General features: G+C 36.6%; 1 protein-coding gene across 4 annotated transcripts; it reads left to right on the top strand.

Annotated features, from left to right (window-relative positions):
- The first annotated feature begins 199 nt into the window (after positions 1 to 199).
- TMEM209 (transmembrane protein 209) lies at positions 200 to 27,926 on the top strand. Of its 4 annotated transcripts, none has more exons than XM_069586961.1 (16): positions 213 to 317; positions 904 to 963; positions 1,276 to 1,412; positions 1,553 to 1,611; positions 2,438 to 2,569; positions 3,223 to 3,461; positions 4,518 to 4,719; positions 11,692 to 11,867; positions 12,669 to 12,740; positions 14,879 to 14,975; positions 17,617 to 17,742; positions 19,519 to 19,616; positions 20,654 to 20,768; positions 20,871 to 20,968; positions 22,571 to 22,644; positions 25,975 to 27,926. In XM_069586961.1, exons 3-16 carry the CDS (start codon positions 1,276 to 1,278, stop codon positions 26,027 to 26,029), a joined length of 1,680 nt encoding a protein of 559 aa, XP_069443062.1. In that variant the 5' UTR covers positions 213 to 317; positions 904 to 963; the 3' UTR covers positions 26,030 to 27,926. The 4 variants fall into 4 exon arrangements, with proteins under 4 accessions (XP_069443061.1, XP_069443062.1, XP_069443063.1 ...); XM_069586962.1 differs by having other exon boundaries at positions 311 to 481; XM_069586960.1 differs by lacking the exon at positions 904 to 963 and having other exon boundaries at positions 200 to 317.

Here is a 27,926-nt window from a genome sequence, read left to right as displayed (position 1 = left end):
TAAAATGATATTAATATATAGAAAATCAGCTTGTTATAGTTATTACTTTTTAACTGTGGGTTCAGAACCTGGTCTGAATTTTTGCTGCTCAGCTTTCTCCCCGCAGCAAAGTGGGAGCCACAGATGCGGAGGCTGTTTCCCTGGTAACGCTCCTAGCCTCCTTTCCCCCGCCCCTCCTCTTCTTCCCGCGAGAAGAGACAGTCCCGTCCTTCCGGTAACTGTAGACGCACGAGTGGGTCGATTTCGCTGTCGCGCTTGCTTTCGCGCATGTGCAGTGGAGAGTGGCGCGAACCCGCCGCTTCCGGCCGAAGAACACGGTGCGTTTTCGGGGTCATCTTTGTGCTTCCTGGAGTAGGAGTCCGCGCGGCCCGTAGGAGTTTCGCGCCCGCGGACCTGGGGAGGGTTGAGCCAAAGGGGAATGTGGCCAGACCACCTACTGCCCGTAGTGGAAGGGAGGAAAGAAGCCATAGGAGTTGCTAAAGTTTGTACTGGGACAGCCAGGGAGGGAAGCTTTCTGCACTGGGGAATATTGGCTCCTGGTCAGGGTGGCAGGAAGGGTACTGGTCTGTACTTAATGGGATATGACTCCTTAGAGCAGGAACAGACCTTAACACTTGTCTGCAAAAGATTGGCCCTAGCGAAACAGACGAAGTATACATCCCAATGTGGACCAAAACTGCTCACTGTCCCCACTCACCTTTACTCCCTTCACACCGCGAGTACTCGCCCTTCTAAAACTTAAATCCTTATACTTTTATTAGCAACACAAAGATGGCCTGGATGCAGAGTTGGTAAAGATCGTAGGCAGTTAATGATTTCTGCACAAGCATGTAGCAGGAGAATAATGACATATTTTATTTGGAATATTTTCTCACCAAACTTGGTATTTTGGATTTCTTATAGGTCTTGGCCTGGTCCTTGTTACACATTCCAAAAATACAACACTAACCCTTGAATTGCAAAGTAAGACGGTTTTCTTTATTGGTAATGTTATTCTCTGAAGGGACCACCCAGTTCTCTATTGAGTACACTGTGATGCCAATGAAGCTGTCATTTAGGGTTTGTTTTTCATATTAAAGGGTATTAATAAAGGGTATTAACTAACATTAAAGGGCAAAAACAACTTGGAAAAACATTTGAAAGATGAGGAAAAAGTATGTGCAATTTTAAGTTACCCACTGGGCGACTGAACAACTATAATAGACACAAGTTTGATTTCTTACTTAGAGCAGTAGTTCCTTTTGATTAATTCCTAAGCTTTTTTATTTTGAACAGATGCAAGGGGAGCCAAACCCAAGTGCTTCCCTTATTGACAGAACCATCAAGATGAGAAGAGAAACAGAAGCTAGGAAAGTGGTTTTAGCTTGGGGACTCCTAAATGTGTCTATGGCTGGAATGATATATACTGAAATGTAAGTTAATTAGCCAAAAAAAATGGGAAAAAAGTAAAAATTGAAGAGGCCAACAGTTGGTTCCACAGGTTTTGTGTTCTGATTTTTGGGATGTGTGTATCTGTGTCTTAATATTAAAAAGCCTTTCTGATTTTTTTCAGGACTGGAAAATTGATTAGTTCTTATTATAATGTGACATATTGGCCCCTCTGGTATATAGGTAAGTAATTTTCACTGTGATTTAGAGTTACTCCCAATGAAAAACTGCACTCAAGTTGAATTCAACTTAGTATTCATTCCTTAATTCAACACATATTTGAATGCCTGCTATGTTCCCAAAACTGGGAATACACCAGGAAGGGAACAAGGTCCGTACTCTCATGGGAGGAATACTCTAGTAGAAGAGACAATCAAGTTAATAAACAGTACAATTTCAGGTAATCATGAGTTCTGTGAAGAAAAATAAACTGTGGAGCTGGTAAGATTTGTATTTGTTATTCTCCCTGAATTGCCTTCCTTACTTCTCTACGTTTTCACCTTTCAAGACCAACCAGATTTTTTTCCCATTGATACCTTCCTCAGTTTCCTCATTCCTTCCTCTCTCTGTTCTTCAGTAGTCCTTAGGTATAAAGAATCTTTGTGGCCATTAAAATAAATTCCAAAGTCTAATACATACATTAAAGTCTGTGATAGGGAAGTGATGGGGCAAGTGGAAGAGCAAGAGTTTCTATATACCTGAGTTAGAATCATGGCTTCAGTAACTAGCTGTGTGCTATTGCAAAAGTCACCTGACTTCTTTACAACTGTTGGCAGAACTTTAAAATAAAGGTGAAAATGTTAATTGTAAAAGGATTAATGATAATATTTTGAAACTCGCTGGTAAATGCCCTACACATAATAGACATTCATTAAATGTTAACTGTTAATGAGGAATAAGAATATAGTTTTTAATTTTTTTGTTGATAATTTGCTAAAGTATGCATGGTTTTGTTTCCCCCATTTAAATGTTCCACTCCCCTTTTAAAAAATAAATTGTTCTCTTCCAGAGCTTGCCCTTGCGTCTCTCTTCAGTCTAAACGCCTTATTTGACTTTTGGAGGTATTTCAAATACACTGTGGCACCAACAAGTCTGGTTGTTAGCCCTGGACAGCAAACACTTTTAGGGTTGAAAACAGCTGGTAAGTGTTTTATACCTTTTGCAAAGGTGAGGGGAAAGTTTGGCAGTAAATCTCTCAATTTAATTTTCTCATAAACTCAGCTAGAAGGGATTTCTAATGCCATCTGATTCAACTCTATTAAACAGTTTTACAATAAATTGTCTTAAGATCAATGATTATATTCCTATTTATATAAATTAAATAACATTCATAGCCTCATGGAAGTTTGTTCCATTGTTTAATTACAGTTAAAATTAAGTGATTAATTTTTGCTGCATTAAAGCCAGTTTCTTATTTTTAACTTGATGGAAAATGGTACACAACCTTTTGTGATATTTTGGTAATACTACTTTATATAATTTAACAACCAAGTCACACTTACTTGCCATTTCCCTGACCAAAAAAAGATTCAGTTCACTGCATTTGTTTTCATAGAAACTTTATTTACTGTATGTGTGCTCAGTTGCTCAGTCGTGGATTCTTTCCAACTCTTTGAAACTCACTGGTAAAATTTTTGATCTATGGACTGTGGCCCTTGGGGCTCCTCTGTCTGGGGAGTGGGTTGCCATTTCCTCCTCCAGGGGATCTTCCTAACCCAGGGGTCGAACTCTCATCTCTTGTGTCTCCTGCCTTGGCAGGCGGTATACTTACACACAGTTATTTGTTCCTTCTAGTTGTACAGACTACTCCTCCACGTGATCTGGCAGCAGCCCAAATCCCCCCCTCTCCACCTTCTTCAATTCAGGGTCAGAGTGTGTTAAGTTATAGCCCATCTCGCTCACCCAGTACCAGCCCCAAGTTCACCACCAGCTGTATAACTGGATATAGCCCTCAGCTGCAGGGTCTGTCGTCAGGTGGCAGTGGTTCTTACAGCCCCGGAGTGACCTACTCACCCATCAGTGGTTATAACAAGGTAGGACTCTTATCTCCTACTGTTTTACTTACTGCTTCTCTTACTACTTACATTTTGATTACTATTTTAGAAGTGGGAGGTTTGAATTGAAAATCACCTAGTGAATCAAAACTCCTTTTTTTTTTTTTAATCAATGAAGAAACCCAGAACCAGTGGGTAATTGACTTGCCCAAATTTGCCTATTTAAGAGCCAAGAATAGGGCTTCCCTGGTGACTCAGTGGTGAAGAATCTGCCAGCCAGTACAGGAGACATGGGTTTGATCCCTAGTCTGGGAAGATTGCCATGAGACAACTAAACCTTGCACTGCAGTTCCTGAGCCTGCCCTCCAGAACCTGGGGGCACAGCTACTGCCCATGTGCAGCCACTGCTTAATAAGAGAAACAACTGCAATGAGAAGCCCACACAGGAGAGAGAAGCCTCCACTCTCCACAGCTAGAGAAAAACCTGCTCGAACAGCAGTGAAGACCCAGCACAGCCAAAAATTTTAAAAAGAGCCAAGAATAGAACTCAGTTAGAAGTTCTTTATATCACATCTTAAAAGAATCCTCAAAAAAAAAAAAAAAAAAAGATTTAGCTTTTGCAAAAGACAATGTACTGAGGGTAACCATCTAGGATTTTTCTGCAGACTCTTTATTTATTTATTTGTTTAATTTTATTTGGGGGCATACAGCATGGCATGTGGGGTGATGGTTCCCTAATATCTCTTGTTAAATGAGGAGTGTCTGGCAATGAAAACAAGACCTGTGTGCAAGTCTTTGTATGGATATAAACTTGCAGCTTTTTTGGGTAAATTCGAGGGAGCAGGATGTTTGCTATTGTATGGTTTAGTTTTGTACGAAAGTGCCAAACTGTCTTCCAAAATGACTACTGTTTTGCATTCTTACCAGCAATGAATCCAAGTTCCTGTTACTCTACATCCTTGCCAGCGTTTGATGTTGTCAGTGCTCTGGATTTTGACCATTCTAGTTGGTGTGTTACTTTTTGAAAGTTCAAAAACCAAAACAAAGACATATCAATTAAAGAGAAATAAAATCAAGTTCTTTTACTTTGTTCAGCTGGCAAGCTATAGTCCCTCTCCTTCTTCTCCATATCCTACCACTGTTGGTCCAGTGGAGAGCAGTGGATTGAGATCTCGCTACCGTTCCTCACCCACCGTCTACAACTCCCCTACTGACAAAGAAGACTACATGACCGACCTGCGAACCTTGGATACTTTCCTTAGAAGTGAAGAAGAAAAACAGCATAGAGTTAAGCTGGGTATGAATATATTTTACAAATATACATATTTGAGGTGTTGTGCTGTTGTTCATCTATTATTTTTCTTACTTTGGTCCCATGCATGTTTTAAGTCTTTTTACTAATACACCTTGTGTAGCTTAGCAGAGGAATTTATTTTGTTTTTGTATTTTGTGCTGTTAGAATCAAGTTCACCAAAATTTAAGACGTAAAATAGAACTGAGCTAGCAGAAATCTTAAACCTTTCATTTACGATTAAAAGCTTTTTCGTATAACGTAATTTATAATTTGTTTAAAAGTTGGGGTTATAAAATGTTTTTGAATGGTGTCTGGCAGGGCGTGGTGAAGTGAGGGTCGTCTCTTTGGGGTAGTTCTTGCGAAGGTCGGTGTAGCAGGGAGAATGGAGGGAGCATGGGTTTCCACCAGACATGCTGCTGTTCTTCAGAACAGTTTTTAACTTGTCTCTCGTTTACCTTGGGAAACAATGTTAGCAAATCTTAATCTCTTTGGGGTGGATTTGATTATTACAAAGTCAATTATTTGAAACCAAATTAGGTTATCGAGCCAAGTAATGATTTTTCCCCCTCAGGAACTTGCACAGAAAGCGCCCTCGGTGCTAAAGCACGGCCGCAGTGAGGAAGCCAGTTATTGGGCCATGGCTCTTTGTGTCACTCGAAGTCTCTCTATTGATTTTTAATTTAATTGTGCCTGAAAGTGCCACAGATGTCAAAGAAACAAATCAATATTACCTTGTTATTTGTCGATACATGCTTTTTCTTCTTTTTAAATTTGGAAATATTTCAAGGAAACCGAAAATTATAGAGTAAAATTCAAAGAACCCTGTGTACCCTCTACATTGCCTTTGTCACAGCCAGATGTTTTCTGGCTTCCATTTTTATTTCTTCTTTGACCTATACAAGTTATTTAGCAATACTGTTGGGAAGTATGATGGGTGATTGGTGTTGCTTTGAATTTCCAAATATGGGAAATGGAAGGCTTCGTTATCTTTTTTTTTCCCCTCTCCTAAGTTAATTGTACAGTGACTAGAGATTTTGGTCTGTACCCTATTAATTTTTTCATAGTTTTTGAAACTTGTACCTAGGCCTGCTACTTATGACCACTTTTTGTGAGTGGATCTTAGTGTGTTGAAAAGAATGCATAGTCTACAAATATTGGGCTTCATGTTTGTTCATTGAGTCAAGCTTCATAATGGTATTCTTAAATTCTTTATTAATTTTGATCTGCTTAATTTGTTACTAAGAAAGTGTGCTAAATGCACCCACTGATTGTTTCCCAATAAATGTCTCCCTGTAACTGTCAAATTTGCTAATTATTTATGAGATTATGTTATGTGCATGTAAATTCAGAATATCCTTCTAGTCAGTTACTCCTTTTATCTTTATCTCTTAGGCTTTTTGCCTTTGAGTCTATTGTGTCTGACATTAACAGCTATACTGATTTTCTTCTGGGTGTTATTTGCCTGTGTATCTATGTCCATCTGTATACTTTTAAGCCTTCTGGGCCCATAGGTTTTAGGTAATTAAGTATTTTGTATGAATTAATCTGTATTAATATTTTGTGGAAAACTACTTTGAGACTATAAATGTCCTTTTCCTTATCAGATTTTCACTTAATGGCTTTAATACCCTTTTAAGATTCTTTTCAAAGTTAATTATTACTGGTTGTCATGGTACTTCTCTAATTTTTTTCATTCCTTTATTTATCCCTTTTTTGTTGTGTGTGTGGTTAAATTTACAAAGAGTTTCCATTTTAAACATCTTAAGTGTATCATTTAGCATTATGTACATTCAGTTTGTTGTGCAGCCACTTGTTAAATATCTATATTTGTTAGTATTCTCCTGTAAGGTAGAGCTTCTTTTCTCCAGTTAGGTTATTTGTTTTGATGCTTAGATTGTCTCAGATTTGGCTAGTATGATTGTCTAGCTTCTGTGTTCTTCTGGTATCATTCTTTGAACACTCCTCCCCCTTCCCCCAACCCTACCCCCAGCCCACCTCCCATAAGATATTCCAGGCTCTTCTTTCTCTAGTAACTAGCTTTGGAATTAGTCTGTTTTTCCAGGGGGTCATGTTTGCTTCTAGTGGAGAAAGCTATCTCGTAATTAATGTCTGTGCACTGGATATGCCATGGTTAATCTTAAGTCCACTGAGCAAGACAGTTAGGAAACATATGGAAACACACTCACACACACACACTTGTATATTTCTCCATCCATCCATGAAAGTGAAAGTGAAGTTGGTCAGTTGTGTCCAACTCCTTGCACCCCTACAGACTGTAGCCTACCAGGGTCCTCCGTCCATGGGATTTTCCAGGCAAGAATATTGGAGTGGGTTGCCATTTCCTTCTCCAGGAGATCTTCCCGACCCAGGGATCAAACCCAGCTCTCCCACATTGCAAGCAGACTCTTTAATGTCTGAGCCACCAGGGAATCCATCTATCTATATTAAAACCATGAATTCCTATGATACCTCCAATTCCAGTCCAACTATACAGGGTTTGTCTTAGCCTCCTTCCTTTACATATTTATAACTCCTTTCTCCAATAACGAGAAAATGGACACTCACTGCAGCACGGCAGACTTCTCTGTCTTTCACTATCTCCTAGAGCTTGCTCAAATTCATGTCTGTTGAGTCAGTGATGCTATCTGACCATCTCATCCTCTGTCGTCACCTTCTCCTTTTGCCTTCTGTCTTGCCCAGCATCAGTCTTTGCCGTTGAGATAATTGTTTGCATGAGGTGGCCAAGGTATTGAAGCCTCAGCTTCAGCATCAGTCCTTCCACTGAATATTCAGGGTTGATTTCCTTTAGGATTGACTGGTTTGATTTCCTTGTAATCTAGGGACCTCTCAGGAGTCCTCTCCAACACCAACAGTTCAAAAGCATCTGTTCTTCAGCGCTCAGCCGGCTTTATCATCGAGCTCTCACATCCATACCTGACTACTGGAAAAACCACAGCTTTGACTTATACACACCTTTGTTGTCAAAGTGATGTCTCTGCCTTTTGATACACTGTCTGGGTTTGTCATAGCTTTCCTTGCAAGGAGCATCTTTTAATTTCATGGCTGCAGTCACCATCTGCAGTGATTTTGGAGCCCAAGAAAATAAAGTCTGTCACTGCTTCCACTTTTTCCCCTTCTGTTTGCCATGAAGTGATGAAACCAGATGCCATGATCTTCACTTTTTGAATGTTGAGTTTTCAGCTAACATTTTCACTTTCCTCTTTCACCCTCATCAAGAGGCTCTGTAGTTCCTCTTCATTTTCTGCCATTAGAGTGGTGTCATCAGCATTTACGAGGTTGTTGATATTTCTCCTGGCAATCTTGATTCCAGCTTGTGCTTCATCTAGCCCATCATTTCACATGATGTACTCTCCATAGAAGTTAAATAAGCAGGGTGACAATATATAGCCTTGCCGGATTCCTTTTGCAATTTGGAACCAATCTGTTGTTCCATATCTGGTTCTAAACTGTTGCTTCTTGACCTGTACACAGGTTTCTCAGAAGGTAGTTCACATGCATCTCCTAAGAACAAGGACATTTTCCTTTCTGACTACCATATGATTTTCATATTTAAGTTACTACTGTTCTTTATATTTACATTTCCTCCAGTGGACCCAATAATGACCTTGGTAGCTCTTTTATTGATGGAGGATCCAGTCAGGGACCACATATTTCATTTAACTGTCAGGCTTCTTTAGTCTTTTTTCATCTGGACCATTTATGAGTGTGTGTTCTCTTTTTTGTCTTTTATGACGTTTACATTTTGAAGATACAAGGCCAGTTTTGTATATTTGTATTTGTGTGATGGTTTTCTCATTGTTAGATTCATCTTAAATATTTTTTGGCAAGAATAAAACTTAGCTGGTGGTATGTTCCTTTCAGTGCATCACATCAGAGGATACATGATATCATTTGTCCCTCTATTGGCAAAGTTAAATTGGATCTCCTGGTCATAGTGATGGCAGTTTGTTCACAGTAGCTTTTCCCTTCTCCAATTTATAAACAATCTATAGTATGATGCTTTTGAGACTTATGACTGTCCCGTTCCCTTAAGCAGTCTTTTACTCCAGCAGTTTTAGCATCCATTGATGATCCAGTGAGTTACTACAGTAGTAGTTGCAAAATGGAGACTTTCTATATTTCCATTTCTTCAGTGTATATTTAGTAGTTTGGCATTCTGCTATAAAGAAGAGCATTCTGTTTTACTCCTCACCCCACAATTTGTTTTATCCAGTTAGGACCAATGGTTCTGTCTTTTTAATTTAAACTTTAAACTGCTGTTTAACTCACTGAGTTTTTAAATTTTTTTTTTTTCCTGGTTTCAACATTTTATTTGCTTCTCTTTGATATATGCCTGATTTATTTTAGAGTACCTTGCTTTGTTCATATGTTTTCCATTCTTTTTCTTATCTCAGTCACTTTAAGCATACTTTAAAATTCCATTATCTAAAGTTCTTGGTTACATACTCACATTTTTTTTCTTGTTGATGCATTTGCTTGGAGATAGGTTTCTTTGTGTTTTACGCATTTTTCACTTTTGGTAAGCTCGTCTTCTGTAGAGTTTCATCTGTGCTTTTTTTGTCCTAGGCAGGCTGGATGGAAGCCTCTTGTTTCCTCCTAGCAGTTTCATATTTGCCTCTTTCTGGTGATTGAGGAATATCATTGATCCTGAGTTAATTTAAGTAATTTCTGGGCTTGGAGGTTCCTGGACCTTACAGGGAATGTAAATGGGTGCTGTAAACCCACATGAAGGCAGATCTGTAATTTTTAAATCTCCGAGGATTTCTTTTTAAAAACAACCTAAGAGAGACAGGCTTCCTTGTTACCTCCTGGTGTCAGTGAACAGATGTTCTCTTCCTTATCCACTGAGAATACAGCCCCTTGAGGTCGTCAGCTGTGTGCCAGGTGCAGGGAATAGAGGTGGGAAGGAGGTCTCAGTCTAGCCCGATACCTTATGCACATTTCCAGTTCCCAGGCACTGAAATCCACACTGATAGGTTTCCCAAAGCCTACAAAATTCTCCAGAGCAACTGCAGTATCACTTCACACACAGACCACTGGCCACTCTGATTTTCAATTCCCTCTTCATTTTTAGCGGCTATTCCCATTACATATCTGCAAGCTCCATTATTCATTTAAATTATATATTTTATTATTCTTACGTCTTTGGGATTGTTCAGCTACAGATTTTGTGCTGTTTTGGTGGTGATGGTCATTACAGAGAGGCCCTATTGTGTCACTTCTTGCTATATCTTTGCCTTGTACTTTAGCTCATGTACAACAGATATAAAAATGTATTTCTGTCATCTGCAAATGTATTTTGTCATCTAAAGCCAATCTTCTTTGAAATTTTCCTTAAGTTCAGCTTTGCCCTCAGAAAGCTTGATTACCATTTTTAAAGTTAACAGTCAAAACAATTAGTCAAAATAGGGTAAACTGTTTGCTCTTATCATGACCCCATGTCTCTTCCTTTTTTATTCCCTATTTATTCAGTCGTTGTACTTGTTTAAAACTTTTCTTGACATTAATTCATTCCTCTAAGTCAATGTTGCCAGAAGTTCTACTTGGAAAATATCATACCAGGTGTGATGTTTCTTTATTATATATAGCTATTATTTTTATGCCAGTATGGAGCATACTTTCACCAGTACTACCAGCATAAGACTGGCTCGCCTCCAAGGTTTTGATGCTGTGACTTGAAACACTGCCACATGTCCCTTTCATGATTTCTCCTCCTCCATGCCTCTAAACATCAAAAGAAAACCAGTTTTATTATTTTACAGTCATGCCTTTTAAAAATACTGCTAAGATTAAAAAAGCTAGTCTCTGTTTGTGATTTCTCTGTGAGGGTATGAAATATCAATTGATATTTTGACATCAGTTAAACTTTGAAAAAAAAAACTCTTCCTAAGTATCAATGAACGTGAGTTTGACCAAGCTCTGGGAGATGGTAAAGGACAGGGATCCCTGGGGTGCTGCAGTCCATGGGGCCAGTAAGAGTCAGACATGACTGAGTCAGATAGGATTGAGTGACTGAACGGCAACAAAGTATCATATGATTGTCTTGAAAATTTGCTGTTTACTAAGGAATTGTGCTAGATGCTGGGCTTCCCAGGTGGCGCAGAGGTAAAGAACCCGCCTGCTGGTGCAAAAGACGTCGGTTCAGTCCCTGGGTTGGGAAGATTCCCCTGTAATAGGAAATGGCAACCCACTCTAGTATTCTTGCCTGGAAAATTCCATGGACAGAGGAGCCTGGTGGGCTATAGTGCATGGGGTTATAAAGAGTCAGACACGATTGAGCACACGTGCTAGATAAAACTAGGGAAAAAAATACTCCCTGCCCTCAAGGAGCTCAGATTTTGTTTGGGAAAGGAGATAAACCTTAAAGTGTGGTTAAGTACTGTGGTAAAGTCCCTAAATGTGACTGTTTATGTTTCCTAAAAGTAAAATGATAAACTTAGAAGTGTAATCAGCAGACGGTCTCTTTTAATACAACACAAGAATTACTACAGACTATAAATAGACCACAGTGTAGTGCTGGGAAGAGTTAAGTTTAGCTGCTAGCCAAAAGACTAGTATATTAATAGGAGGCTGTAGTTATCCCATTCAGAAAGAGCTTCTAAAAATTCAAGCAAGAACTTAGCCTATTTATTTCCTGATGAAATTTGTCTTTTGTTTCTCTCTGAATCATCGGAAAGTCTTAGAGAATGAAACAAGCTTAATTTTACAACAAAAATAAGCAGACACTTTCAACCACTTAGAAATCTTATGGCTGTTAAAGTGATACTGCTCAGGAAAAGTTCTTTTTAATATTTAGCACAAGCACTCCATTTCTCTAAAGATAATGTTGGGAGGAGAGAAGGCTTTGTCTTGGGTTGCCATTGCATAGGTTCCTAGATACCCAGAGCTCATATACCAGCCCCTGATATCAAAATCAGTACAGCACACTGATACTCCTTACATGCATCGTTGTAGGAAGCCCAGATTCTACGTCGCCGTCCACCAGTCCTACTTTCTGGAACTACAATCGTTCTGTGGGGGATTATGCACAGACTTTGAAGAAGTTTCAGTATCAGCTTGCCTGTAGGTCTCAGGCGCCATGTGCTAACAAAGATGAAGCCGATCTCAGCTCTAAACAAGCTGCAGAGGAGGTAAGTGGAAAATGAAAGTGACTTGATGTTTGTGATTTACAGGTTGTTCAAGTCTTCTTTTCTACTTCTGGAAGTTGTTTTCTGTAACATCCGCTTTTACTGGCTAGAACTGTAAATCTGGCACATGTTATACACTAGAAAGGGGCTTTCCTGGTGGCTCAGATGGTAGAGAGTCCACCCGTAGTGTGGGAGACCTGGATTCAATCCCTGGGTCACAAGATCCTCTGGAGAAGGGAATGGCAAACCACTACAGTCCATAGCGTCTCAAAGAGTCGGACACAACTGAGCGACTTCACTGTCAACTTTCTCAAACACTAGAAAGACCCCTAGCTAACCTGTGTACTGAAACTTGAATTATATTCTACATTTTACTCTTTACAACACAGAGTTAACATTAGTGTCCTACCGAAAACAAATTTTGTGGCACTCATTCATAAAAAGATATCTCAGGTATCTATTTGTACTTAACATATATAAGATTCTTGATCTTAAAATAACATTTAGATTAGAACATTTGACTAGAATATACATTTGATACAGAATATTTTGTAGTTTCATCAGTTTAGTAGCAAATAAAGGATTTTGAATTTTCTCCTTAAAAAGAATATTTAAACATACCAGTGTAAGGAATTTTAAATGTATGTGCATGAATAGCAACTACTACATGTTAATCAGGTCAGTATTGATGATCATGAAGTTTTTTCCAAAGTATTCAAAATATTTCTGAGGTTGGGGGAAGGGATGACTGATAACCTGGCAAGACTTTTCCTCACTGATTCTAAACATGTTTTTTTTTAACAGGTTTGGGCAAGAGTAACTATGAATAGACAACTTCTTGATCATATGGATTCATGGACAGCTAAGTTCAGAAATGTGAGTTTTGACATTACTCTGTGGACAGTATTAGTGCCTCTTCATACACAAAGTATGTTATTAGCATATCAGTTAGAGGTGTTAGTTATTAGACTATCAGAATTAAATATTACTAAAACTGCCCTATGGGTGACGCACATAAGGATAAACATGACGTTTACCACATGGTATCTGCATTCTTGGGCCTTTTTCCCCCTCAATACTTAGCAAATCACCGTATTTTGAGTGGATAAAGGAACAGTGTATTTAGTTATTAAGATCTTCCCTTTCCCAACATCTCAGTTTTGCTTTTCAGAGAGCTTTCCTATCAGAGCCTGTTGTGTGTCTAGACATGTGAGGGAAGCAAAAATGAGGTCATTATTCTCTGAAAACTTCAGTGTTAAAGACCATAACATATACTTGAAGCTACTTCAGATTGCATCCTTTTCTTCAGTTTTTCATGAGAAGAGCGTTCTAATCTTTGGCCTAGAGGTTGGCAAAAGCCAGCTCTCCCACATACAGAGTGAGTGAGTTCCCTGGTTTCAACCCTACCTCATTCTATTGCTCTCTGTGGTACCCACATGTCCCCGGTCTAGGGGGTAAATTGGCCCCTCCTCCACTACGGGATGCTCCACTTAGACTCTGTAGAAGCTTCTTCCACTGTTTCATCCTCCACCATTTACTCACTGACTCCCCATCTTCTGGAAATATTATATATTGAAGTCGTTTGTACTCATTTTTTGTTCTTTTGCTATAATTTACATAGGGTGTCAAGAGAGGGTATGGTGAAAATAGTAGGCTACTTTATTGAACCAGAAGCCTGGTTGGCTTTTTTGAATAAAAATTCCAGAGCCAGCGCTAGAACTACTCAGTGAGGCCTTCTAGGAGTGAGGCCTGGATCTCCCTCCTGCATCTCAAACAATTTTGTTGCAGCCTAAATGCGGCTGCCAAGTAGGATACATTTAATAAATGTTGGAAGAATGAACAAGTGAAATGATTTCCTAGAACTGTATTTCCTTTTATTTCCACTTATAGGCTTATCTAAAAATGCTAATATATTTAAAAGACAAAGTCTTGGTCAGGAGTATTAGCTTGGAAGAAATGCAAACACAATCCTTGATCTGAATTCCTTAGGCTACAACGGTCTGAAATTTAGAGGATTTTGTGTAGTTTCTTTTGAAAAGCAGTGTATACATATACCATATATTTTATAATACACTAGCAGGATCTTTTTAGTACTCAGTAATCAACCACATTATTGTTTGCAGCAAAACATGAGCAATCATGCTGAGTAAGATAAAGTCTAAAAATAGTTTCATAGGAATTCAATTCAGGTCTTGCCAATATATCAAATTTTCTCGCTAACTAAATTATAAAAACATCATTTTCAGAGGTTTTTTAATTCAAAAATTTTATTAAGAATTGTTTAACTTGTATTTGATCTGAAACTTTTTCTCATCCTTCTGCTTTATGGTTAAACAGAAATGTGGTAGCAGAAAGGGTAGTTGAAGTTGGTGTTGAACACTCACCCGAAACCCATAACACACAAACCAGGTTGGGTGTGGATTCTTTGAACAGTCTTCTCACATACCGGCATGAGTTTGATACCAGCCATGCAAAGTGGTGTTTGAAATTCCTCGTCCTAAAGTGAATAGTATAATATTCACAAACTAGTTTTAATATAATAATATCAGTTTTCCACATGGTTAGGGAATTGAGGGAGCCTGCTGAGAGAGAATCAGTTATGCTTGTTTTAAAAACTATTATACTAATCACAAACCAGTAAAAAATGCTACATGCATAAATATGTGACTGATTACCCTAGAAATATAAACTAAAGATGATCCTTTTAGCTAAGTATTAATATATAATCATAGAAAGAAGAATGTAAGAAAAACTTAACATGTAACTGTAAATTTTATATCTTCAAAAAACAGGCAAACAGGCATATCTGATTTAAGAGTATAACTTCATTAACTTACATTCTGTTAGCATATTTACTTAACTCTGTAGGCTTTGGGTGCTGTTACTTCCATTCTCTTTCACTATGTACTCTATTAATATTAGTGTACAAGACAGTAAAAAAAACTTTCATGAAAATCTTTTGAGAAATGCTTTAAAATTATGTGTGTAAAATTGTTCATCTCATTTCTCCCTAGTGGATCAACGAGACAATATTAGTGCCGCTTGTGCAAGAGATTGAGTCTGTCAGCACGCAGATGAGGCGAATGGGTTGTCCAGAGCTGCAAATAGGAGGTATGTGAGAACAGAGCCCAGCATTTGAGTTCCTTCAGTGAATCTGCCAAGTGGAAAATTTCTTCTTGTAATGGGCTATTTAACAGCATCCTTTGTTACCTTTTTTTCTTTTTTTTTTTATATTTTCCTGATGGCTAATGATACTGAGCATCTATTCATGTGCTGGGCCATTTGTATATCATCTTAGGAGAAATACCTTTTCAGATCTTTTACCCATTTTTTTTTCCCCTTTACCCATTTTTAAATTGAGTTGTCTTTATTATTGAGTTGTAGATGTTCTTTATTTATTCAAGTTCTTTATTTATACAAGTAGCTTATTAGATATTAATTACAAAATTGTACAAAGCATAAAAAATGTATAACAATGCTAATTTAAAGTCCTCAATTTTCAATTTATCTGCTAAAAATAAAACTGTTAAAGTTTAGTATAATATAATTTGCCTAAAGTATATATACTATAACTTACTTAGTGCTAAGTAGTGAAGTTTCAAAAATACAAGGAGTATTTTAGTCAACCAGATCTTTCTAGAGAATGGATTTCTCTTTGAAATATGTAAAAGCTTTGGATTGCAATTAACACTTTCCATTTGCTTTGGGTATCTTTTCATCCGTCTTTATTCTCTGGGTTAAGTATAGAATTGTACATTGCTAAAGTACTGGCATCATTGACTCAGTGGACATGAGTTTGAGCAAACTCTGGGAGATAGTGAAGGACAGGAAAGCTTGACGTGCCGCAGTCAAGGGGTCACAAAGAGTCAGACACAACTGAGCGACTGAACAACAACATTTGCTGAGTACCCCAGTTTGTTTATTTATTTATTTGGCTGTGCTGGGTCTTACTTAGTTGCAGCATGTGGGATCTAGTTCCCTGACCAGGGATCAAACCTGGGCCCCCTGCATTGCGGAAGTCCCCAGATGTTTTATATGTAATGTACACAACATTTACATTAACCTTGAAAGCTAGCTTTTAGTGCCTATTCTATGGAACAGGCCGCTAGGACTCAGAGAGGTAAAGTAACTAGCCCAGTGTCACAGAGCAGTGATTTGAGGCCAGAGCTCTCTGACTCCAAAGTTAGAAGGGTTACTTCCTAGGTCTTGGTACTATTATTTGAACTTACAGTTACCTTTTTTGAGTTTTTTTATAAGCTATAAAAATAAGTATCTTTCACATTTTACCAGTGTGATGTGCTTTTTAGAAAAGAACAGCGTTGTTTTATGACTGCAAAAACAACATGTGTATGTTCATTGTAGAAAATTTGGAAAGTGGGCTTTCCTGGTGGTAAAGAATCCACCTGCCAGTGTAGGTTCAATCCCTGGTTTGGGAACATCCCCTGGAGAAGGAAATGGCAACCCACTCCAGTATTCTTGCCTGGGAAATCCCATGGACAGAGGAGTCTGGTGGGCTATAGTCCATGGGGTCACAAAAGAGTTGGACACAACTCAGCGACTAAACAGCAACAACATAGAAATACACAAAGAATATTACCTGTGATTGTACTTCAGGAGATAACCACAATCGGTCAGTTGGTTTTTTGTTTTGTTTTTTACTTTAATCATGAAAACTGTTCAGTTTTAGTTTTCGTAGAAAGATCTTTCAAGAAGGAGGGGACATATGTATACCTATGGCTGATTCATGTTTTTATTTGGCAGAAAGCAGTAAAATTCTTTAAAGCAATTGTCCATCAATTTAAAAATAAATTTAAAAAAAACATGGAGAATCAGTCAGTTTTAGTTACAATTGTATATTCTTTTTTTGGAGAAAGATACTATGATACTGTATATATCAGTTGTATGTTATAATTTAAGAACATTAACATGTGGAAAGTATGTATTTGGGAGTTGAGCAAATAGTATGTATGTGTATATATTTTTAATTGAATTAAAGTCATACCTCCTTTTTTCCCTCCACTTTTTCCTTTTGTTAAGTATTTTCCAGTACTATTTTTATGGCTAGTTTATATTTCTTTTCTGTGGATGTAATATATTGTATTTAACTGATCTTTGTTATTTAATAGAAGATTTTCCCCTTACTAATAGTGCTGTGAGTAACTGTCCTTTTACTTAAATATTTGTGTACATTTATAATTACTTCTTTACAATAATTTCTGAGAGGTAAAGTTGTAAGTTCAATAGGTATAAATGTATTAAGCCTTTGTACATAATCCATCAAAAAGCTTAAAATGAATTTATATTCTAGCAATAATGTCACCTATAAGAAAGCCTCTTTTCCCAACATTGTATAATAAGGTTGGACATTTTGAAACTTTCTGTTGGTTTATTAATTTCTTTGGATAGTAGTCTTTCATGAAATGAAGAGAGAAATCACTGTCATAAAGTTTTCACTTGTCAGTGGCATATAGACATCTTTTAATTCAATCTGATTTTGAAAGCTATTGTGTATCTTTTTATTAATATATACACCCCACAAGAATCTCCTGTGTATTAGTTGTTTATATAGCTGCCACCTTGCCAGAAATGGTCAAGTAAATTGTAGGTAAAATAGATAATGCAGGTTGTTAAGATAAACTATCGTTGCTTTTATTTATTCCTTCAACGTCTATTCAGGGAAGAGCATTTGAAGTTCTTTTGAAGGTCGACATGAAGAATAACCTGTGTGTCCTGTGTGTTTTAATTTTAACAGAGGCTAGTATTACTAGCTTGAAACAGGCTGCTTTAGTCAAAGCTCCACTCATTCCAACTCTGAATACAATCGTGCAGTATCTAGACCTCACTCCAAATCAGGAATACTTGTTTGACAGGATCAAAGGTAATTATTGATTTGAAGAGGGAAAAAAATGAGAGCTCTTAAAAATGGTCAAAATAATGTAGTTATCCTTGAATACAGTAATAATTTTGTCCTATATAGGGAAACTTAAATATGAGCTGAATGGGTTCACGTGAATATTTCATTCATTTTCTATTCTTAAACCACCAAGAGTGGATGCCGCAGTGACATTCTTTATAATGTTAGTATGCTGATCTTATTTCTTTCAGTTTTGATAGGTCATGTATAATATGTTGCTTCTTTATATTTGTGTTATATCCTGGTTATTTGGGGAAAATAACCCTGGTTATTTTCCTGGGTTGGGAAGATCCTCTGGAGAAGAGAATGGCAACCCACTCCAGTATTCTCGCCTGTAAAATCCCATAGACAAAGGAGCCTGGGCGGGCTGCAGTCTGTGAAGTCTCAAAAGAGTCAGACATGACTGAGTGACAGAGAGTGTGCACGTATACACACGTACACAATCTTCTCAGGAGACTGACTTGAGAATCAGGATATTTAGCCTCCCTGATACCCCCACATACTCTGTTTATGGCTCCCTACATTTGTTTGGATAGACTCTGTAAAATGGTCTCATCACTAAAACAAGTTTTAGAAATATTATTTCACTTTTTAGGTTTATCGTAAATCTTAATTTGCAAGTGTTATGTTGCCCCTTCTGTATCATGACTATTTTTTGAGTATAATATATACTCAAATTATTTATTGAGTATAATGTATCATGACTTTTTTTTTGAGTATAATTGCTTTATAATGTGTAAGTTTCCGCCATACATATGTCCTCCCTTCCCTTGTGAGCCTCCCTGGCACCACTCCCCGCAGGTCTCACCCACCTGGGTCGTCACAGAGCTCCGAGCTGAGCTCCCTGCGCTGTGCTGCGGCTTCCCGCTGGCCAGCTGCTTGACACGTGGCAGTGTATGTCAGTGCTACTCCCTCATTCACCCCACCCTCTCCTCCCCAGGAATGTTCTGTATAAGGAGAATCCAAACATACTTAAAACTAGACACGAGAGTCTGCTCAGCCTTCTACCTAGCACCCAGTTCTAGCAGCCATCAGTCCCTGCGCAGCCCTCACCCTTTCCATAGTCCCATCTGCCTCCTCCCTTCCTGCATTCTTAGAGGCCAGTTCTGTATGTCATCATCAGATCTGCAAGGATCTTGATATGTATCTGTAGAAGAGGATAAGGCCTTTTAAAAAGAGAACCACAAACACAGTGATCACACCTCATACTTTTATATTATGAAAAATAGAGCTTATATACATAGCCAGGTGGTGCAGAGATAAAGAATCCACCTGCCAATGCCGGGAGACCCAGCTTTGATCCCTGGTTCGGGAAGATCCCCTGGAGGAGAAAATGGCAACCCACTCCAGTATTCTTGCCTGGAAAACCCCATGGATGAAGAAGTCTGACAGGCTACAGTCCATGGGGTTGCAAAGAGCTGGGCACAACTGAGTGACTAACTCTTCACTTTGCCTCATAGTTAACAGGATAGTAATACATCCAAAAAAAGCTGTGTGTGTGCACATATATACAGAGTGTGTATACATATATATATAAAGTTGTATATGTCGAGTATAAAACTGTCTAAAAAACACAGTGAACATTTAGATGGGGCTTCTAGATTGAACAATTACCATCCTTTCACCATATTTGATTCTCTCTATATATACATACACACACTTTCCTTGTTGTAACCCCTTAGCCTGTTTCTTCTTTCTTATACATTCTTAGCTTTTTAAATTTCACCTATGTTGCTACAGAACTTTCTCAGGGAGGCTGTATGAGCTCGTTTCGATGGAATAGAGGTGGAGACTTTAAAGGTCGCAAGTGGGATACAGACCTGCCCACAGATTCTGCTGTAAGTCCTCAGTTTTATTTTTATTTTTACTTATTTTATTTTATTTTTGTTTTATTATTTATTTATTTTTATTTTTCTCAGTTTGACACTTTTGTTATGGGTTTATTTTTCCATTATAAAATAAGCATTAAAAGAACATAGAGGGAATTCCTTGGTGGTCCAGTGGTTAGGACTCACTGCTTTCACTGCTGTAAGCCCAGGTTCAATCCCTGGTCAGGGAACTAAGATCCTGCAAGCTGCATGCCATGGCTGAAAAAGAAAAAAAGAAAAAAAAAATTTTTTTTTTTAATAAAAAAACTTTAGAAATTAAGTAGAAATAAAAAATTAAAATTGTACTGGCATCTTAACCCAACCACTGTTAATATTTTGGTGTATTTTCTTATTTTTTCTTTACTTAGATTGTGGTATTTTTAATGTTTTTTTAATCATAGATGTAATTGTAAAATTTGTGTCCTGCTTTCTTTCACTTTTCAGTGTTTAAGTATTTGCATTATTACTCACTGTCATTTAACTGACCTAAAAGTTTTGGAAATATGTAGTGGCGGGGGCAGGGGGCAGGATTTTTGTTTTTCTATCTTAAATACTGTCGGGAGTAACATAATGCATGTTTCCTTCTAATTTGGGGTTATGACTTTAAGAAACATTCCTAGAATTAGATTTATGAGATCAAAGACTGTAAAGTTTTGAGCATTTAATAGTTTCTCAGAATTATGTTTATTTTCTTAAAATGACTGTTGCATGTGAAAATGAAGTTTTAAATGCTGATATTCAAGAATTAAATATATGTGTATTTTATCTTGATTTTGCTGTTAATTAACTATATGAGGGTGAATAATCCACTTAACACAACATTAGGAATGTCTTTTATCTTTTCATTTTATAGATTTCATCTTACAAATATAACCACTTAAAAGCATTTTTGCTAATTCTTTCTCTGGGGAACAGTTTAAAAATTGCAATCATTATAAACAGATGTTTGAAAAGTACCACACATAGGTTTTCATGCTGACTTTGAAAAATTATTTCTTTGTCTTCAGATCGTCATGCATGTATTTTGCACCTACCTTGATTCCAGATTACCTCCGCATCCTAAATATCCTGATGGAAAAACATTTACTTCTCAGCACTTTGTTCAGACACCAAATAAACCAGGTATAAACAACCTCTCCTAAAAGAATGAGTTGAGCTTTTCACGTAAAATAATGTAGTGGGGGCTTTTCGTTTGGTTTTTAATGTAGCCTATTTCCTTTACAGATGTGACAAATGAGAACGTTTTCTGCATTTATCAGAGTGCTGTCAACCCTCCCCATTATGAGCTCACCTACCAGCGCCATGTCTACAATCTTCCAAAGGTGCTTCTAAATAGAGCAGTTGCTATTACTGATGGCATGGATGACTTACTTTGATATTTCTTTTAAAATTAGATTCTCTTTATGAAATAGGTAAACTTCTTAAGTTAGGGGGAAAGTGCTATTTTTATATCCCTTTTTAAAAAAAATTCTGAAAGTAATATATACTTAATTTGGAAAAGTATGAAGAAAAGGAAGAAAAATTCATTCCATTATTTAGAGGAAGCTATTACTGTTTGGTGTTTTTTTTTTTTCATTTTGGTTTTCTCTGTACTTTTTTATGGGTTGAAATCATATTTGTATAGTTCTATATCCTTTAAAAAATTAACATTATAACATAATTTTCCATGACTTTAAAAGTCTTCATAAAAACACTTTTTAATGACTATTTTAAAACTTCATAATAAAGATATAATTTATGCAACACTCCCTACAGTTGGACATTTTGGATGTTTCTAATTCTTCATTGTCGTAAATACCTTTATGCATATAACTGTCTATATTTTGGGTAATTTTTTAGCTCAAAGTCAAAAAATGGAATTCTAGGTAATAGAATATTTTCAAGGCTGTTAAAATATATTATTAAATTACTATATGAAAAAATTTATTGTACCAGTTTATACTTCTATCCAGGCATTTTACTCTTAATTATAAACGTCAGTTCTGTTCATGACCTTTGTGGTTATTTTGTTACCAGCATCTTTACTAAAGAAATTTTACATAGACTAAATCATAAATTATATTCTTCATTCTGTCAGATACCCAGGAGAGAATATTTCATCTTTTTTTTAGTTTAATATTTCAGCTTTGTAAGTATAAATAATTTGGGCCATTTAAAGAAATACTGTCTTTAAAAATCATATATCCTAAAGATATTTTAGGCAAAACACTTAAATCAGAGTGGACAGGTATAAGTTAATCAGTAAACTGAAAATCTCGATCAGGAGCTATCAATAGTTTGAGTTTAGTGCTAGCAAAATACTGCCTTGTCCCTTGTAGATAAAATAAATTTACATTTAATATATTACTTATACTGTTATATATCATAATGTATTTTAATGTGTGATTAAAGGTTTTTTAATCTCAAAACTTTTGTTTAAACTGTTGCTTTTGTGTGTAGGATACAGAGGTACCAGCTTCAGAGTATCTCCCATCCAGTCCTTCGTAAATGCTGCTCCCCTCGTGTGGGAACTTCCCAGTGTGTTTATTTCTGCTTATCTTTCAGGTCTCAACTTAAAAATATCTCTTCTCAGGGAGGCATTGCTTCACTGCTCTAGTTTTTATGTATTTGTTCCCATGGCACCCTGCACCTCCTCCTCTCTCATAACATTCATCACACGTTAGTTCTGAGTTTCCTGTCTGCCTTTTCCTTCTGCTAGACTTTAAGCTCCTTGATTACATGGATCCTCTCTGTTTTATTCACCACAGAAGTCCCACGTATAGCACAAAAGTAGGTACTTTGTTTAATGAATGAATGAAAGCCTGAATTACATGGAATTCTGAATTAGTAGAATATAAATTGATAGGATCCACACTTAGCACTCAGACTGAATTTTTGTCCTAGTTTGGTTTAAATCTTGGTGGGTTTTTTTGTCTTTGTTCCAGGGCCGAAATAATATGTTTCATACACTGTTGATGTTCCTCTACATTATAAAAACCAAAGAGTCAGGAATGCTTGGGTAGGTATTAATGCTTTAAAAATACAAGTACTTATTTTATACGATTTTTCTTACGTTCGGATTGTGCAGAAGGCAGCGTCATATAGTGAAAAGATTTGTGGACTAAACAATACAAGATATGGCTTCTAGTACTGGCTCAGCGCTTTCACTAACCATTTCTGCCATCTTGAGCAAGTCCATTAATCCATTTCCCTATTGATAAAAAGATAATTCGACCACATTATTGGCTTTTACAGTGGTGTTCCCCCAGAGGGACAATTCAGATATATCAGGCTCTCGCCACTTTAAAATTAAAAAAACAAACAAACCAACTGGAGTCCTGTTTGTTCAGGCTATCCCATTTCAGACACAGAGCCTTCTACAAAATATTTACACTTCCAAAGAGACTGAGTCAGCACCCATTCCATAATACTGTTAATTGGAATGGAAAAATGGTCAGTTGAAATTATTTACTTTGTGTCTTCTAAATACTTAGTAATGAAGATCACATACTGTTACAGTAAACTCAAAATTGCTGTCTTGTCATTTTGGTGATTTGAAATTTCAGCGCTTTAAAACAGTATGTGAAGTAAATGGACCCCAGCTAATGCTGGGTAAATCTGGTAATGCATGGGCTGGAAGTCTGAGAATCTGGGTTCTGGGTGCATCTCTGCCTGCACTAAGTAACCTGAGGCTAAAAAAAATGACAAGGAAAGAGCTGAGTAGAAAGCATCAGTCTGTTCAGCTCTGATCTGCGTGTTTCTGTTCAGTTCTATTTATGTGTCCTATTTAATACAGGTTTAGAACGGCACTGTCCCACACAGCAGCCACCAGCCACATGTGTGTGGCATTGAGCATTTGAAACATGACTAGTCTAGACTGACATGGGCTGTCAATGTAAAAGGTCCCCTGGAGGAGGAAATGGCAACCCACTCCAGTATTCTTGCTGGGAAATTTCATGGACAGAGGTGCCTGGAGGGCAGCAGTCCATGGGGTTGCGAAGAGTCAGACACAACTGAGCATGTGCACACGCACTACAGTGTGAAATATGTAGACTAGAATTTAAAGACCTAGTATCAAATCATAAAGTGAAATATCTCTTTAATAATTTTGTGTATTGATTACATGTTGAAATAATATGTTGGATATACTGAGTTAAATGAAGTATAAAATTATTTTCACCTGTTTCTTTTTACTGTTTAGTTTTTAAGGTTATATATTAATCTTTCTGTTGGACAGCACTGCACTGGAGAAAGACAAATTCCTATCTTTTTTTTTTTTCTATCTTTAATTTAACATATTAGATGCAAAGATTTTAGGACATAAACTGAAATTGATAAACAGCTTTCTAAGAAATTTATCAGCTTCCTATAGCATGTATTTTTTTAATGTAAGAAAGATTAAATAGGAAACTCACTTTTGTCAGGCATCTCTGCTACCATGGTTCTTTTATTTTTTAATTACAAAAATAATGCATGCTCAATATAGAAATATTTAAACAGTACAGCAGTGTATAAACTAGAAATTGAAAACTCCCCTCTGATCAACTCTCTCTCAATGCCACTCCTTCAAGGTATCCACTGGGTTCAGTTTGAAGTGTATGTTTTTCCAGTTACTTTATGGGGAAAGTTGATTCTGTTTTTCTTTTTCATATTGTTTAAAAATATATTGTACCCAAACATATTACCTTGTGAGCTGCCTTTTAATCTTATGGTGTAGCTTGGATATTTTTCTGTGTCAATAAATAGACTTTTTTCCCTAAATTTTCTAGCAGCATTTGGTTATAGATACACATATATTAGAAAGATGGGATGTGCTATGGCTTTGTAATTCTTCATTTAAAAGTGTTTCTGGAAGGCTCTTTTGAAGTGGGGAATTAATTTAGCAGTATTTTAAATAGTGAATACTTTAATTGAAAATTTATCTTTTCCTCTAAAAATCTAAATTGATAACTGATACAAGTTTGTGTTGAATGCCATAGTTTAAAGTACTTAGTGGGACAGTGATTTACTCAGAGGCCCAAAAGAATTGATACAGTTCTTAAAGTGCTTATTTTCTCTGAATGAGCCCCTTATATATGGAAACATAAGTGAAACATTTTAAACTAAATCTGTTTTTTATTTATTTGATTTTTTTTAATCCAGGGGGAAAAAACTGAAATTACTAGCTTTTAAAATATGATTGATCTTTTTAATACATTGTAGAACAACCAAATGTTAAAAACTGCCCTCCTGTGTCATAAAGGAAATAAGCAAGTGGCTCAAATATAGTCCACTTGGAATCATGCCCATAATACAGCAGATTGATACAAATGCATTACCAATTCAGTGCCATGTATTTGTGCAGTTGCTAGAATGATATGAATGTTTTACTTCCAAGAAGGAAAAAAATCTAGACAGAATTGACTGCACAGTAAAGTGTCCTGTTTAGCAAAAGACACCATAAAGTTTGAAACTAAGTGACAAACTGAGACAAAGCATTATAATTGTAATTTTTTTTTTCCCCTATCATACTGAAATTTCTCATTTGCCATGTTGTTGAGGGTATGGAGAAAAAACACAGTTGATGAAATTACCCTTTTTGAAGGGCATTTTTGGTATATTTAAAATTTTTTTTATTAAAAGTAATACAAACTCATAATTTTAAAAGTCACAGTGTGCTAAAATTTCATGACAGAAATAAGGCATTCCCAGTATTCCCCAAGCCCACCTCCCAAAAGCAACCACTTAAAACTCTTCTAGCTCCAGATAGTGGAGATGTGTAGTTCTCCTTTGTCATCCTGTTGGATGAGTCACTGTTCTCTTTTGGCGCTCTTCTCCTTCCCTCTTACTTTGAATACAGTTGTATTACTCTAGGGAGTAGATTTTTCTTTATATTATATGCAGTAAGGCTTAATTTAAGCTATATTAGTAATACCTGTATTTACTGAAGCATCCCAAATAATTAGAAAACTCCTAATTGAAATCAAATATGTAAAGTCTCTAAAAGGCCTAGCATCTCTAAATCTCCATTTTTAAAAATTTAATTGACACTTTTACTTACTTGCTAAAATTGTCCTGTTAACTCCATCTGTTATAGTAGTTCTTGAGTTCCACTGAAGAATTAATTTTCAACACTCCATAAACCATTTGTTCTAAATTTGGGTTTTAAGCACAGGTAAGAAAGTAATAACTGTTACTAGAATTCATCTGATAAACCATGTATAACATAACTGATTGCAGAAAAGCACTAAATGTCAATTAAACTTGTATTCCTTGTAAAGACTCCTATTATTTGGGGCGGGGGCGGGGGAATACCTTAAATGCTTGGCAATCAATTTCACTAATTTTTTTTTTTTTTTTCTTTTTTTAGGAGAGTTAATCTTGGCCTCTCTGGTGTGAATATTTTGTGGATTTTTGGAGAGTAGTGGATAATTTAATTCCAAACATTTGGACTTCATTTGACTGAATCAGAAGTTGAATCTAAGCATCTGAGTCACTGCCTCTTCTGAAATAAGATACTATGTGTATGTTACAAACTCTTTAGATGTAACAGAAAATAGCTAGTGTGAAACATATTCTACACCAAGAAAAATTACCTTCAATTTTTTATCATTTCAGAAAAAACTACAACCCTTCAGATTTTTGTTGACACAAAACAGTGTGGTCACCCCTTAATTAATTTGAGTCCTTCTTCATTGTAACCGCCAAATAAGAATCATTCACCGTATTGTTCCCCACAAAATTGTTTTTTCAATTGAATTATTTAGTATAAATAATTAAAAAGAAACAAGCAAATTGCTCATTTTTTTTAATGTCTATATTTCCCCAGTGTTTGGCAAATCAGCCCAAGGCCCAGATGTAAAGAAATGAGATAAACTTCTAAATAATGTTAATTCATGTGTATTTTTAAAATATTATTGAAAGAGATTTGATGGTATTAATGTTTAAAAGGTCAGCTCTCTATGAAGTTCACAGTTTTTGAACATGGATTGAAAAATGCTGCATGGTCTTCTCTGTGATGCCCTCAACCCCTTCCACTCTAGTCTTGCCTTGCCTCTGTCCTTCCCTGCCCCAGCCAGACTGGCCCTCTCAGTGGCTCCCACGCACTCCCACTGCCTGAGACATTCCTGCCCCACCCTTGGTCTTTCTGACCCTCCTCAGCACCCTTCTAAGTTCTGCCTAAACGTTGCTTTCCCAGGGGACTATCCCCTCCCCATCCCCTTTCCATTCCCACCACCGCCACCCAAGTCCCCCAGACCCTCTGACTGTTACCTCTCCTGGTACCTGTCAACTTAGCTTCTTATCACCAAGAAGTGGTTTGAAATCACATGTGCACATGTATCTCTTTATGTCTCTTTACACCTGAGCTGTTCAATTACAGCAGCCACCGAAGGCTATTAAGCACTTGAAACACACCTTGTCTGAATTGTAATGTGCTGTGAGCGTAAAATTACATCAAAGACTTGATGTGACTAAAAGACCGTAAACTAAACAGAAAAATAAAAAGTCAACTTGGGTTAAATTTAGCTGATAGAATTAAACTATTTAGGTCTTAGTGAAGAGACTGAAGACATCAAGAAAACAATTGCCTTGGTTTTAATAACTCAGTTTCACTATTCCCTAATATTGAGTTCCCTTCTTTAAGATCATATTCTATCTTATCTGTTTAAATTTCTTAGATGTGTTCAAAATATCTGGAAAGTAGGAAATTACCAAATTTGTAAGTTTTGCTTGACTCTCCATCTTTTTTTTTTAAATGTATAAGTAGTATATCTAAGGCTAGCTAGCATCTGTATATGTTTTCTGGGTTGACATATTAGAGACTGCTTTACCTGGGAAACCAGTATCTTCTCAAAAACTCCATGTCGGTGTTATATATGCTGCTGCTTTTGTATAATTTGTAAATCTTGTTCCTGTTTTTAAAAAGTCAGATGTCCAAAAGAAAGGAGGTTTCTATCTTATAACTGCTTTTGATATGTGCTAAATTTGTTAGGATAAAATACCAATTAAGCATGTTAAATATAAGAACATTTTACAATCTAAGTCTACCACTTCAAAAGTTTGTGTATCTACTTCACAATTATAAAAAATAAAAGATAATATGTCATTTCTTATATTAAAGTTTATGTGTCAAAAATGCAACATACAGTAAATATTTCACATAAAGTAATGGTACTTGTTAAAAAAGGAAAGATTTTGTTTGCCTACTAAGGGTGGTATGGGTTACTATACTCTGGGTAGCTTTCATATATTAATTTGTCTTCACAAATGTTTCAGCCAACATATACTTACTATAGCTTTTATTAAAAATATTTTAATGAA

Source organism: Ovis canadensis, chromosome 4, assembly GCF_042477335.2.
Source record: "Ovis canadensis isolate MfBH-ARS-UI-01 breed Bighorn chromosome 4, ARS-UI_OviCan_v2, whole genome shotgun sequence".
NCBI lineage: Eukaryota > Metazoa > Chordata > Mammalia > Artiodactyla > Bovidae > Ovis > Ovis canadensis.
This window is presented reverse-complemented; position numbering and strand designations above follow the sequence as displayed.

What these genes read in the sequence shown, in the direction of transcription:
- TMEM209 (XM_069586959.1), top strand. Translation starts at nt 419, where the DNA reads ATGTGGCCAGACCACCTACTGCCCGTAGTGGAAGGGAGGAAAGAAGCC. An exon ending in GGAATGATATATACTGAAAT is followed by an intron (nt 1,413 to 1,552) that starts GTAAGTTAATTA and finishes GATTTTTTTCAG; the next exon opens with GACTGGAAAATTGATTAGTT. An exon ending in TCCAGAGCTGCAAATAGGAG is followed by an intron (nt 14,976 to 17,616) that starts GTATGTGAGAAC and finishes TAATTTTAACAG; the next exon opens with AGGCTAGTATTACTAGCTTG.